The 13,240-nt window shown below is 38.4% G+C and overlaps 1 protein-coding gene across 3 annotated transcripts in view; it reads right to left on the reverse strand.

Annotated features, from left to right (window-relative positions):
- Positions 1 to 571: 571 nt before the first annotated feature.
- Positions 572 to 13,240, reverse strand: part of INPP5A (inositol polyphosphate-5-phosphatase A) — a 255,586-nt gene continuing 242,917 nt past the window's right edge. For 2 of the 3 annotated variants that reach the window (XM_075757562.1, XM_075757560.1), the window contains exons 13-16: positions 7,994 to 8,105; positions 3,640 to 3,708; positions 2,252 to 2,339; positions 572 to 2,158 (exon numbers count right to left, since the gene is read on the reverse strand). In XM_075757562.1, coding sequence (XP_075613677.1) covers positions 2,259 to 2,339; positions 3,640 to 3,708; positions 7,994 to 8,105 — 262 coding nt within the window. In that variant the 3' untranslated portion in view covers positions 572 to 2,158; positions 2,252 to 2,258. The remainder of the gene's footprint in view (positions 2,159 to 2,251; positions 2,340 to 3,639; positions 3,709 to 7,993; positions 8,106 to 13,240) is intronic. The other variant, XM_075757561.1, reaches the window with a different exon arrangement.

Genomic DNA, 13,240 nt, shown 5'->3' on the forward strand with positions numbered 1-13,240 from the left:
CCCGAGCCAACGCCTCTGGCTTCTTTGTTTAAATGCTAAAGTTGCGTTTTATGATTTTCTGCGTGTTAAATTTGAGACTCTTAACAAATTACCTTGACAGGTCACCTGTGTAACTAGATGGATTAGGGCTATTTATGGCCTTGCCGTTTATAGCTCTGGTGAGTTTATCTATAAATGAGGCTTCAGTCTGAGTTCGAAAGGGCAGTGGGTTTTGGTTGGGTTGGTTTTTTTTTTTTTTTTCTCCTAAAACCAGAGATAATCATGAAGTTTATGGTGGCATATTTATTGAACTGCTGGGGACTGGCATCTCATGAATAGCTCATAAAGTTGTATTACTGTCTGTACATTAGCACTCTTGCTCTAATAGGAACTCCTAAATGCCTTTTCCTCGGTTTGTATTGTGTTTTGATTAACACTAGAACCGCATCCCATTATACAGGTTTTCATGGGAAAAATAACCCTGTTAATTGGCAGGAGATTAAAAGGTAAAACTCATTAATAAGAAATGTGACAATTTACTAATTTCCCTGCAATCCCCAGTGCCCATATTAAAGGGACAGACACAGCCATATTCACCATGATCAGTTTTATTGCTTGAGAACCAGAGTACTCATTTCTAAAGGCCTTCGAAGTTATCATGAGTTGAGTTCGCTTAAATAGAAGTACTGTGTGGTTATAATGCAACATGGCACAACGACAATACAGAGCTGCAGACACCCTTTGGGCAACAGTACTTAATATAAACCCAGATTGTACTGTTGAGAAAACATTCTGCAAGCGGACATCAAAAAATTTTCAATGGTAGTGATTTATACCGAAATCAAGCATCAATCTAATGCCATCACACAGTCCATGAACTCTGTAGTGTTCTAAATTAAATCAATAAAACATACATTTGTGTTTCATCAACAGACTCCCTAATCACCTTTTAATGTTGTATTTAGTGGTGGGAGAAAAATGTTCGTAACAAGATTATATTGTAGGCTGCACTGAGCTACTAACCAGGAAAATTTACAGTCTTTTTTTTTTTTTTTTCCCTCAACACTGTATAAATACAGTCTGTGTCCAATACAGTTGCTACCTGAAGCAGACTATTATTTTCTTCTCCCATGTTGTTATTGTTTCAATATAGAATACTTGGCACCATAAAACAGTAACAAAAGACGGACAAAAACAGTTTACAAAATTCTGGAAAGTTACACCCAAACCTAGCTAAGAACTTCACATTCAATCCTTAATATTACATAGAAAGAAGGGATAATAGGAGTAACAAAGTGAAACTACTAATATATGTGCTATATAGTATGCTATATATCTGTATCCAGGATGGCACTGCTATATATTATTTATTATATAAATGTTGGTTGTTGATGTACACTAAACCTGCTAAGACTCCAACACTAACTGCTGATATGGCACTCTCAAGCATTCATATTGGAAAGTATATTTAGCGTAAGTTTTGGTCAGGTTTATAAATTATTTATATATCTGTGTATATATACACATACATACATATATACACACATATATATGTATGTATAGAAAGCAGCTGCTGTGTGATTCAAAAACCATGTAACATGGCAGTATAGTAAATAACATGAGAAAAAAAATTATAAAAATGAAAAACAAAATACTAAAACTAAAACACAAACCATAAGCCTTGGTCAACAAAGAAAATACCATTTAAAACCATCAATATCTCTATCTATACAATCCAATGTACAAAACCCCAAAGTGGTAAAGATTTATAATGTTAGGCATGACACCTTTAAAAGTTTATAATATGCTGAAATAGCTTTTCCACATTGACAAACACTTATTAAAAGTTGAAAGTTGTGAAATCTAAAATACATAACATCTCTGCCGTCTATTTAGAGTTTTGGCAACAGAATTGTGACATATATATAAAAAATAATTCCACATTTCTACTTGATGTCACATGAACATACAAGACAGTGAGGTATGTGAGGCTTTTCTCGAACAGAGTCCAGATGCTGAAGCATAGTGTACGATCAGCAGTCTAAAAATGTGGCACTCGGGACTTGATTTATCAATACAGTTGTTACGATTATGTATTTCAGTATACTGTGTATTCCTTCCTCTCCTTGCTACAGTGTGGTTTCACGGAAAATCTTCTCATTTCGTAGGCATCTTTTTCCTGTTGCAGAATTGGCATTTTTTTAAAAAGAAAAATAAACACAGGGGAAATGATGTAGAAAATATAAACGTAAAGGGAAAAAATGATATTTACCACCACATCACTGCACGACACAACACTTGTGCACATTTGCAATAGGTTTACCTGCCCCAGCAGCTATTCGAAAGGACAGGAACACAGGCTGCAGCAAGTTAGGGAAAAATAGAAGTTACACATTTGAAATATAAACATTTTTTTTACAGTCAGTAGTAAACACAACAAAAATTCCTCTACGACTGGAAACAAAACGTTGCAATAATTTTTTTTTATTAACTACAAAATGCACAAGAGAACTACATCATCTGCTTACAGATCTCTGCACCCACTGAAATCTAAGGGAAAATTTGCCACCGATTTCTGTGGGAAGAGGATTGGGTCCCGTGCACAACTCCCTGCACAGAATTAGCTCCACTGCAGTGCCATGCTAAAAAAACTCACGTTAAGTACACTGGTGACAAAGGAAACAAAAATTACTGTTTCTGAACTGGCTGTCCTTCAGCTGCTGACACAGTGAACTTTTCATTTTACTGGAGAAGTTAGTAAACTTCTGTATTTTAAAATGAGACTAGAATGATTCTGGACCACGTATATTAAGTGCATTCTTCCTCAGAAAAACAATACTCTGTCTCACAAGAACTCTGACCATGCAAGTAAATATAGGTTATATATTTGTGAATTTGGATTTATGTGTATACATGCATACGTGCATGCATTTACTCATTATCCATCACCTAATTATCATTCAACAGCCTTAGCACTGTCTCTAGGACCGATACATTACCATTGGTGTACAGGTTACAAGTTTTTGCAAGTTTCTAGTTGACTTTTCAGATAGGTTTTATATAGTTTTTATAAAGGCTTTCAGAGGTCACTTCCTACTCCTCAATCAGCTTTTTTTCAAAGAAAGCAAATCTCAGTTTTGCTGTATTTCTAAATTAGCTTTCCATCTGGTATCTTCAGCAGAGAACATTGTTTATAAAATTAATGTCTTTTTCTTCTAACAACTGGTGTTTATGTAATTCTATATCCTTTTTCTCATTTGTTGCTTAAATACAGAACTGCCGATACATTATTTTACTAATACGCACCTAGGCACCAAATTACTTAAAATTATGTTTTGGAAGCAATTTTGATAACTCAGTGAAATACTTTTGTTTTACAAGAACAGTTGTAAGTGCACAGGCAGTTGCTCCTCTTCATTTTGTGTTGTATCACGCTTTCCCTCCAGCACACATCATCCTGTTCTTTATTTGCTTCCATGCAAGTATCTAATATACCGGCTGATTTCAGCTGAATTCAACTTTAACACATTTTTGAGGCTTTAAATTAAAAATAGGACAGAGATATACTTGACTTAAATATAAATTAACAGAAAGTAGTACGTACATTCTCATTCCTAATAAAAAAGACTTAGAAGATACAATACTAAAATGTTTAATTACCTTGTGATCCCCCATGCAGACATTTGGCCCAATGTGGTCATATATTACTATCTTCTCATCGTTTTCTGACTAGTTAAAAAAAGCAAACCACGACAAAACACTAGTCAGTTCAAGTATTTTCCAGATGACAGAAACAGAAAGAAATGTGGAAATAATTTATGCAAATAGTTCAAACCAGTTTCTGAATGAAATAATATTAACACATCTTTGCTTCTCTTCTCCAGAGAAAGACCATGTAGGATGAACTTTCGTGGCCAGTACTGCTTGCAGTAATTCGTGCAATTCTTCCATGTAAAATAACTCATGGAATCACTGCATCTACTCCTTGGTTCTGGGACTTCAAGAAATTTTAGCAAGTAACACTTGGACAGAGAAAATGAGTGGCTCCGTTCTGATTGCGTTCTAGCCCTTTGCCAGTGAAATGCAGCCAGCACATTTGGCCAGTCCTTTTTTTTAACACCACCACGCAATTTTTACTGAATTAGGTGGGCTATATGTTCTTCCATCCACATTGCCTTAAAAGAGCATTTGATTTCATCGTATAGGTGATTTTAGAAGTTCAGAGAGATGAATTAATTATTTACAGTTTATGAGTATAATCTTTAACCATTTCTATGAGATACACTTCTTCATCTGAAAAAAAGCATTAAGTGATTTTAAGATAATCAGCAGCAAATGGAAGGTGACGTTCCTCTAGTCTCCATTATGAATTGCTTTCATTTTGTTCTATGTTGAACTTTATCTTTATACACTGACTTCCTCAGCATTTGTAGCTTAATGAATAATAAAATGTACTCATCGTTCTGCCATTTGCAATAAACGTGATTTTCAGAATCTGGTTTGATTCTCTAGCACAGTACTTCAGGAATAAATACAAATACATTGCCGTACAAGACAATTTCTTATTATGTTAAACGATTCCTATAAGCTAATTAAATCTGCAATCTGCACACTCTCAAGTCTCTAATACAATCACAGTTGTGCTTTAAACTAGTTGGCAATACTAATTTATTTTGTATGAAACAGTCAAGACTTTCTCATCTGTAATCAGTCAAGTTTGACTGCACAATAACTTTATATAAACAGTAGCATTTAGGACTGTAAAGTTAAAACTGAATTATCTTTAATGCAGTAAGGAAGCTTAAGGTCAGATTTACTTTATAGCACGGTTGTCTGCCAAAAATATAAAAACATAACCTTCTGCATTGTATGCATGAGCACTTTCCAATATTTCAAGATCATAATGCCACTAACATCGGAAGTGGGGATACATTCATCAAAAGCGACTTGATAATTTACAAAGGCAGCATAAAATTGTGGATTTTCAACTGCATAATCTTTAGACAGATAAACAAATTACAGCGGTGCACAAGCAGAAACAATATACACTTGGCTGAGCATTCATTACTTCATGCTATCAGGCATCAACGCAACTCCCTAGCAGTGGGCAACCTTTGGTGTTTTAGGGCTCAGGAAGCATAAAATAACATGATGGTGAGGTAACCGACCATAGCATGATAGATGATGTTGCATGAAAGCTGTTTACAGCCCCATGTCTGTACAATCTGTAATGCCTACTGTGTAGCTGAACGCACTGTACAGGGTGGCAATTTGTGCATACTATCCTTTCTTTACATAGGAGTAAAATGCAGATTTACTCAATTTTTGTTTGAAATAAAATATAGAATTGCTAAGACAGAAAAATAAATTCTTTATTTGCCTATAAGAAAAATTAATGCAGCAGAATAATTACCTGCATAAGAATTTTCAATAGCCAGTTACAACCAAAAATTCTTCTAAAATTCATATACATTTCCATTTTAGACATCTGTTACAGTGTAATCAGTTAATTTAAATTTGCTTTTACTGTCCTCACAGTTCCTTTTAAAGCTTTGAAGTGTAAGTCTCTGCAATGGAATAAATTCTCAACAGCAAGGCAAACACTGCTTACTGTGTAGAACCACAAATCTTGTAAGGTCATTTTGCCCTTTTCTCTATCAGTTCAGCATTCTTTTCTATTGAATATTTTAATTAAGTTTTATGGGCCAGAATTACAGTTTGGTTTTGAACTGAATAAGCTAACTCCTTTATTGGTACAGACTCACTGAGTTAAACCACCATGCCAGTCTGGCCTCATCTACAGCTGTAATTTTGCATACGCATTTCTGGAGATGTCCCAAACTGCATGGTCATAATTTGCAAATGCAAAGCTGCAGAGACAAAATGATATGCAGTTTTTAAATGTAAGCTTTGAATGATCCGACTGACTGGGTTTCTGTTGCATGAGGACTAAGTGTTGGGCTAAGTGGCCTCACAGTTACAAATTTCTTTAATGCTCTAACTTTGTTGTCCTTTGTTTAATTTTCTCCCATTATATCCAAGTTATACCCCCCTAGATAATCTGAAAGAATTCCTTTCCCTCTGTACTGTTTACACTCTTCAAGCCTTTGTGTACACTTCTATCTCCTTATTCATAGCTTAAAAAAAAAAATTCTTCCCTCATTGGCCACTCTTTCCACGGTTTTAATCCTTTGTTCTTTAGGAATTTCATGGGTGCCAAGTACTATCTGTAATATTTTTGGTAAAGTCTCACTTTTTCGTATGATATTTTGTATAAGATCAAATAACATTGATTTTGACATTACTATTATACTGTGAAGGCTGTATTCCTCTCAGCTTCACAATTATTTTTTTTTAAATACTGCAGTACATGCATTGTCTAAAATTTTGGTCGAAACTTCGAGATAGCATGCCGACACTTCTTACACATTTAAATGTGTGAGGAAGTACATCAAACTGAAATCTGGGTAGCTATGGAAAAAATGTTCTCAGCCTTTCAGTGAGTTACATACTGCAAAGCAAACAGTCTAATCATGAGATAAACAACCCTGATGAGAGAGAGAAACAGAAGCTTATAAACTTCAGGAAAGCAAGTTTCAAGGGTTTCATTAATTTAAACAGAAAATACCTCAAAAACCAACCCATGAGGCTGTTGAATATGGATTTATTTGCAAAGATTATTTTCTGCAGTTCACTCCCATTAAACTATATTAGTTATACAAGAAAATATGGACAGACACATGACTCTGGGCAATTTTGGGTTTGGTAAGTCTGTTATGTATGAGACAGTCATACATCTGGTCAGCAAGATAACCTCAGTGCAACAGTGCTGAGAAGTCACAGCACAGCCCTTCTTGCATCGCGCTCATGGCCATGGCTAGCAGAGCAGGGGGAATTTAGCTCAGAGCAGAAAGGCATGGGTGAGATCTCCCTATATCATGCACGAATTTCCTGATGTGTTCTTAGTCCTTTAGGAACAACCGATAGCCAGCGTAAACAGGACGGGTCTCCGGTTGCCATGAACAAGCACACGGGAAAAAACAGAGTCAGTGTTAGCTGGCGTACGTAACCGGCTGACCTGTTCAGTGTTTCCAAGGAAAGGAGGAGAGCAGACCATAGTAAGGAGGAGAGAGAGAAAACGAGGGAAAAGGAAAATTGGAAGGCTCTTGAACTATATTTAGGTCATTTAACCTTGGACAGATTAAATAGCATCACCAAGTTTACCTTACCTCTATACACTAAAATACCAAGAGGAACTAATACGTTCTAAAAATGTAGCACAACCTTATTTTTAAAGCTCTAATGGAATGTCTACATTTAGGCACTTAATAGGAGCCTACCAGCTGGAGACTCTGTCTTCATTCAGGGGACAGTGAGAGGAGATCTGGCCCACCTGGGACCTGACATATTCTTGGGAAATCCAGTTCTCGCCATCAGCAACAGAGGGAACCTGAACCTACCACACTTGTAACTCGGGTACCTCAGGCTACTGCTATACAGGTTTTTCTTTCAATAGCTTTAATCCTGAGTGAGCAGCTACTCCTACTTACTTTTGTCTGAATCTGTGCTGAATCCTTAGTAAGGGCATTACTGTGACTTAGTTACTGTATAGCGGACTGGACTGGGGGTCTGATGGAGGTTTTTATTTCTTGTTATTCTTTTTTAAAGCAGGCACAGTTTCCCCAGTCTGGTTCACAAACATCCCGGTACAGAAGCAGCATGGGAGAGATGACAGGCAGCCACTGCTGGCAGCCCAGATACCAAAAGAAGTGTTTGTGAAAGCTCCTGCCTTGGTAACTGCCAATGGGTTAACTGGGAGAAATCCACATTCTCGGGTGGAGAGCACTGGGAGCATAACAGTTCGTTACTGCCATGATAGGCTGTCTCCAGCTTGGCGAGCCTTTGCTACAGGGAACTGAAAATTCAAGGACAAGCAGAAGTGTATCAGCCCTACCTACCTTTGTTGAAGATAAACACAATGGAGGCAGCGGGGTGGCTGCAGGTCCGTACTTACTTTCAGAATGAGCTCCTTGGCTGAGTGGGACATCAGGATTCTGTCACACCAGGCTGGACATCTCGTGTTCATGTACTGCTTTCCCTGACTAGAGTCCTCGCTGTATGGATAACTGCAAACAAATCACAATTGCAACCATCAGCCACTTTCTGCAAAGCAGCCTGAAACCTCTGGCTGAAATGACCACTAATTAAAAAATTTAACTGGCAAAAAGCTGCTTTTATAGACACCTCTCAATACTTAGTTACCTTTCTTTTCTCCTCCCCCTTTCTTTCTCACGTGCTCTTTCTCTATTTCTCTTCTCATATCTACAATCCTACTTTAGGGCGACGTGTTAAGACACATACAGTTTCAAAACTCTGACCTGCTACCTTGCATTTTTGCAAGTGAGAGTGTTTAAAGACAGCAGAGTACTGATCTCTGTGAAAGTATGAAAATCAGTTCAACAACTCAAGTACAGAGTAGCCTGTTGGCTATGACTATGGCAAATGAATAGGCAGGAGATGAAAAAGGAAACCTAGGGGGAAAAAAACCCAGGTTCATCTCAAGGGGTTTCTTTGCAGGATTCTCTCAAGGAGAGCTATCCAGGAATAATTTAACAGAAAACAGAGTTCAGAGCACTGGGATCTCTGCAGCTGTACACAAACCCCACCTGTAAGGATTCTCGAAGGCTGACAGAAAGGAAGATACGACAAGAAAGCAGGCTTTTCAGCGGATTTCTTCAGAACCAAAGAACTAGAAATGTGGTTTAGGGAAAATGATGCCGACTACATAAGATTCTGTACCTTTATATGAAATTGTGTTAACAGAAAGTAAATTATTTTGTAAAGACATCTAGAATAGAAGCAGATTAAAAGGCAGTTACGCCGTGGAATCATTATAAAAGTGCTATGGGATCTCCAGTGCATTCTAACTTACCTTTAAAAGGCAACAGAAAGTGTTCAATCTACAGAACAGCCTAAAATAAATTTTTAAGTCAGCATGCCTGTGTGAGCCCACAGGCTGAAATCGTCTAAAGCACCCGAAGCAGCAGCCTCCGGTTCAACTGTCAGGAGGCTGAGGCCAAAGTTTTCCTTGTTTTATCCAAACATTCTCACTAGTTTAATATGATGGAACCTTGAATTTGATGATAGCTTATCATGCTGTAAGGCTCGCTGTTCTCCCAGACCATTTCCAAAATGGCATGGGTACGCAGCCAAAGGCGGGTTTGGACAGGCTAGGTCTCGTGACTGTTGGGCCTGAATTAATTGAAGTTTGTCCCCTATAAATGTCTTTAAACACAAACAGTAAGGATGGTGCGTATGTGCTGGTTTTGGCTCGGATAGAGTTAATTTTCTTCATAGTAGCCGGTACGGGGCTGTGTTTTGGACTTGTGCTGGCAACAGTGCTGATCCCACAGGGATGTTTCCGTTCCTGCTGAGCAGTGCTTGCACAGAGCCAAGGGCTGTTCTGCTCCTCACCCCACCAGTGAGTAACTGGGGGTGCACAAGGAGTTGGAGGGGACACAGCTGGGACAGCTGGCCCCAGTGACCAAAGGGACATTGCAGACCATATGATGTCATGCTCAGCATATAAAGCTGGGGGAAGGAAGAGCAAGGATGGCGTTTGTCTTCCCAAGTCACCGTTAGGCGTGATGGAGCCCTGCTTTCCTGGGATGGCTGAGCACCTGCCTGCCATGGGACGTGGGGAATGAATTCCTTGCTTTGCTTTGCTTGCGCGTGTGGCTTTTGCTTTACCTGTCTTTCCTACCTACCTTTCTTTTTACCTATCTTTTACCTGTCTTTCTCTCAACCCACGAGTCTTCTCACTTTTACCCTTCCGATTCTCTCCCCGATGCTGCTGAGGTGGAGTGAGCAAGCGGCTGCGTGGGGCTTAGTTGCTGGCTGGGGTTAAACCACGACGGCATATTAACTACACAGTGTACGTGTGGGTGTATTTAAAATGACATTTGCATTTTATTCTGGTCATTGTTGAATTCATAAAGGAAATACTGAGGTTTTCCCGATATGTGTGTTAAAATAAAATTTCTGGTATTGTAACAAAAGGGTTTGCATGCTTGAAGAGAAACTTACTTACCACCCTCCTCGGTGTGATACTCTGAAACTGAGACATAGAGCTTTCTACCAAATGGGTTTACAAGCTACACTGCCATTAAAAAGATTAGCCATGGCAAACATCCAAGAAAAGCGTACTGAACGTATTGGAACAAACCAGTGATCTCAGTACCTTTTCCACCTCATCAAATCTAACAAGACTCATTTTCAAAACATATTATGAGAATTCAATTTGCTGCTTCACTGACATACAGAAGTACAGCTTATTTCTGAGTGTCTGTGAAATATTTTGATGATGTAATACTACTGGTGGTAGAAGCTCTTTGTCTGCAATTTAAGGGTTGACTTTTCCTGGTAACCTCTTACTTTAGTTACTCAAGAACCCCACATAACTGAAGCTACTTTTTAAGACATGAGGTGTAAGAATCAATCACATTTCATATAATCCTTCCTCTTACAGCATTAACTGTATGGCTTTTACAGTATGATGTTCCGTACCTGGAATGATCTGTTACTGCTATGTGTTAGAGCATTTCATCTGAGAGCCTATATTCTGTGAAATGGTATTTATCAATTTGCTTTATTGATCTTAATGTTTTCACAGGGTGAAAACTTCTGCCAATTTTTCAAGGTCTTTAGCACTGATCACGCAGTCAAGAAGTTACTGCAGTTTACAAATATCTTTGACAAATCAAATTTCTAATGGCTGGGACAGAGATGAAAATAAATGCTGCAAAAGTTATCCAGACAAAATGATCTGTAGGTAATAATTTAATACAATAAACTGGGGCAAGCTTTTCCTTTTATAAGGCAGCATCCTTCCTTCAGGCCAGAAGTGTGGAGCACTCCGTCTTGCTGTACTCTACTGAATAAGGCTTCTCTCTCCCCACCACCGCCTCTGTGGCTCGTGCAAGCCTCACTCTCGGTGAAACGCTGACGGAGACATAATAAAAAATCCTAACTAGATACACTCCAAAAAAAAAAAAAAAAGGAAAACTATTTGCTGTCCTTAATGCTCTAGAAGGGTAACATACACTTTGGAACAAGCAGGCTTCTTCTGCAGATGGTCTGAAAAAGTGATCATAGCTAAATATGACTCAAAATTGCTGGGTTCTTTTTTGTGACTTAACAGGTTTTGGGGACAGGATAGTTTAGCTTATTATAAGCCATTTATCTTAAACAGATTTTTGCAAATAAAAGCTCTATTAGAGGTTTCTGGACTAAGACTGTCGCTGAAGAAATTTTCATGAACATACTACTGAATGTATGCTATTGCAGAATAAAGCTTTTCAAACAACGTACACTCCAGTAATTGTCTCCATCATCCTGTTCCATAGTTAAATGAACAGTGGAATGAAAATAGTGTGACTGCTTCCAGAATTGAATCATCTTCTTGTGAACTCTGAAGCTTTTACTTGCTTGGAGTGTTTATGAGGCTTTTCTCCCCTATGGATACTCTGGTGTCTTACGTGACGCTACCTTGTTCAGATGCCTTCCCACCAGCTGATGGAATTTAAAACTAGTGAACAGAAGCAATTGAAAGAGGAGACAGACAGATGCGTCAGCATTTCAGGAGGCCAGGCTGATGGTTCTGGTGCTGCCATTAACAGAAAGATGTTGCAAAAATCAAAGACACAAGGAGAACGGCCAAAGCCTCCGACCTGCCACACACATGAGCTCTCAGTTTCAGTCTTGTCCACGCGATCTGTCACCACAATGCAGCCTTTGGGTGTGCTCCTGCGCTCCCTCAAACGCACGTCTCCTGAAGTTGGCCAACTTGGGCCCAGAACCTTGAAGGCTGCAGAATGCCCAACGGGATAACTAACAGGAGAGCACGTATTTAGAAAAAGGAGGACATAAAGCCACGACACTCATTTTGCTTCTTCCAGTGCAGCAGCTGCCCAGATAGCACAGACTCAAGATGTTACTCAAGAAACTGGAAAGTATTTCCACCGACTTCAGTGGGCTAACCAAGACACAAGGGTGCTAATACACACTTCTACTTGACTATTAACTTTTTGTTCTCTCTAGGGTGGCTTCAGAATTTATCTCCTCTCTTCCTTCCTTTCAACCCCACTTCTCACCTTTGCTTCTCTGAAATAAAGCATAGTGTCTTTTAAAGAATAACGTAAATTTAAATTTGTGTGCATGCAAAAAGCATAACTATTCTTGTAATACACATCTTCCAAAAGACATTAAGCATATGGTCGTCTACTATCAAGTGCATTAAAATAGCTTTGTTTTGCTGACATCTCCAGCCTCTTTTAACATACCCATTCTAGGCAAGTAAGGAACTCACAGTTCTTAATTCAAAACTCAGTTAATAATTCTAGTTAACAGATTTTCTGATCTATGAATTGCATAAACAGTTACAGGCTTGATACAAACAACTGCGGATCCGATAAAAGTAATCTAAAGTTAAAACTCTACACCAAATAATCTAAAGTTAAAAATCCAAAAGTTAATCTCCTGGAGGGTTAGCATCACGCTGCCTTTCTGTGCATGCATTGTTAGTCTTGACCATGAGAACTGTGACTGTGGCAGAGAAAAAGGGAGAACCAGCTCTCTCAGTCCCATGACTAGACAGGAAAGAACATCTTTTTTTTTTTCCTTTCAGTAGCATTCTGCCTCGATCACAGTCTATCTTGTGCAATGTACAGAAAACAGCGAACTTCAGAATGAATAGTGAGTGCTCCTATCAAATTGATGACATAACAGATAAAGGCCTCTAGGTACCACTTAAATATAAAAGATAAATAGATATAAAGCTAATGCATACAGCTGCTATAGAGAAGTAAAGACTGTACATGCTTCCTAACTTTAGTATTCAGTATGGTTACTGACTTTTTTTTTTTACACACACTATATAATATATATTTAAAAATACAAATGGAGAATGAGGAATTCCCTGCGGAACAACTTTTCTACCCTGTTTACAACAGCGGCAAAGTTGAAATTTAGGGCCTTAACCACTCATGTTAGCTGACTAACTAATAGCAAAAATAGTCTGTTATTCTCTGTGTATGCCAGCCAGCAGAGTTATGCAGACTACACTTTGACTGTATATGCCTCTGGATGATAGACAGCCAGGCAGTTCTGGAGCTGGAGCATCCACGTGAGAGGCTTGTACAATTTCTCTCCAGTTGTTCAGTATTTCTTTTTCTCAAGATGTTCTTTCTAGCTACTTTTCCAC

The sequence above is a fragment of the Balearica regulorum genome, chromosome 7, assembly GCF_011004875.1.
Source record: "Balearica regulorum gibbericeps isolate bBalReg1 chromosome 7, bBalReg1.pri, whole genome shotgun sequence".
NCBI classification, from domain to species: Eukaryota; Metazoa; Chordata; class Aves; order Gruiformes; family Gruidae; genus Balearica; species Balearica regulorum.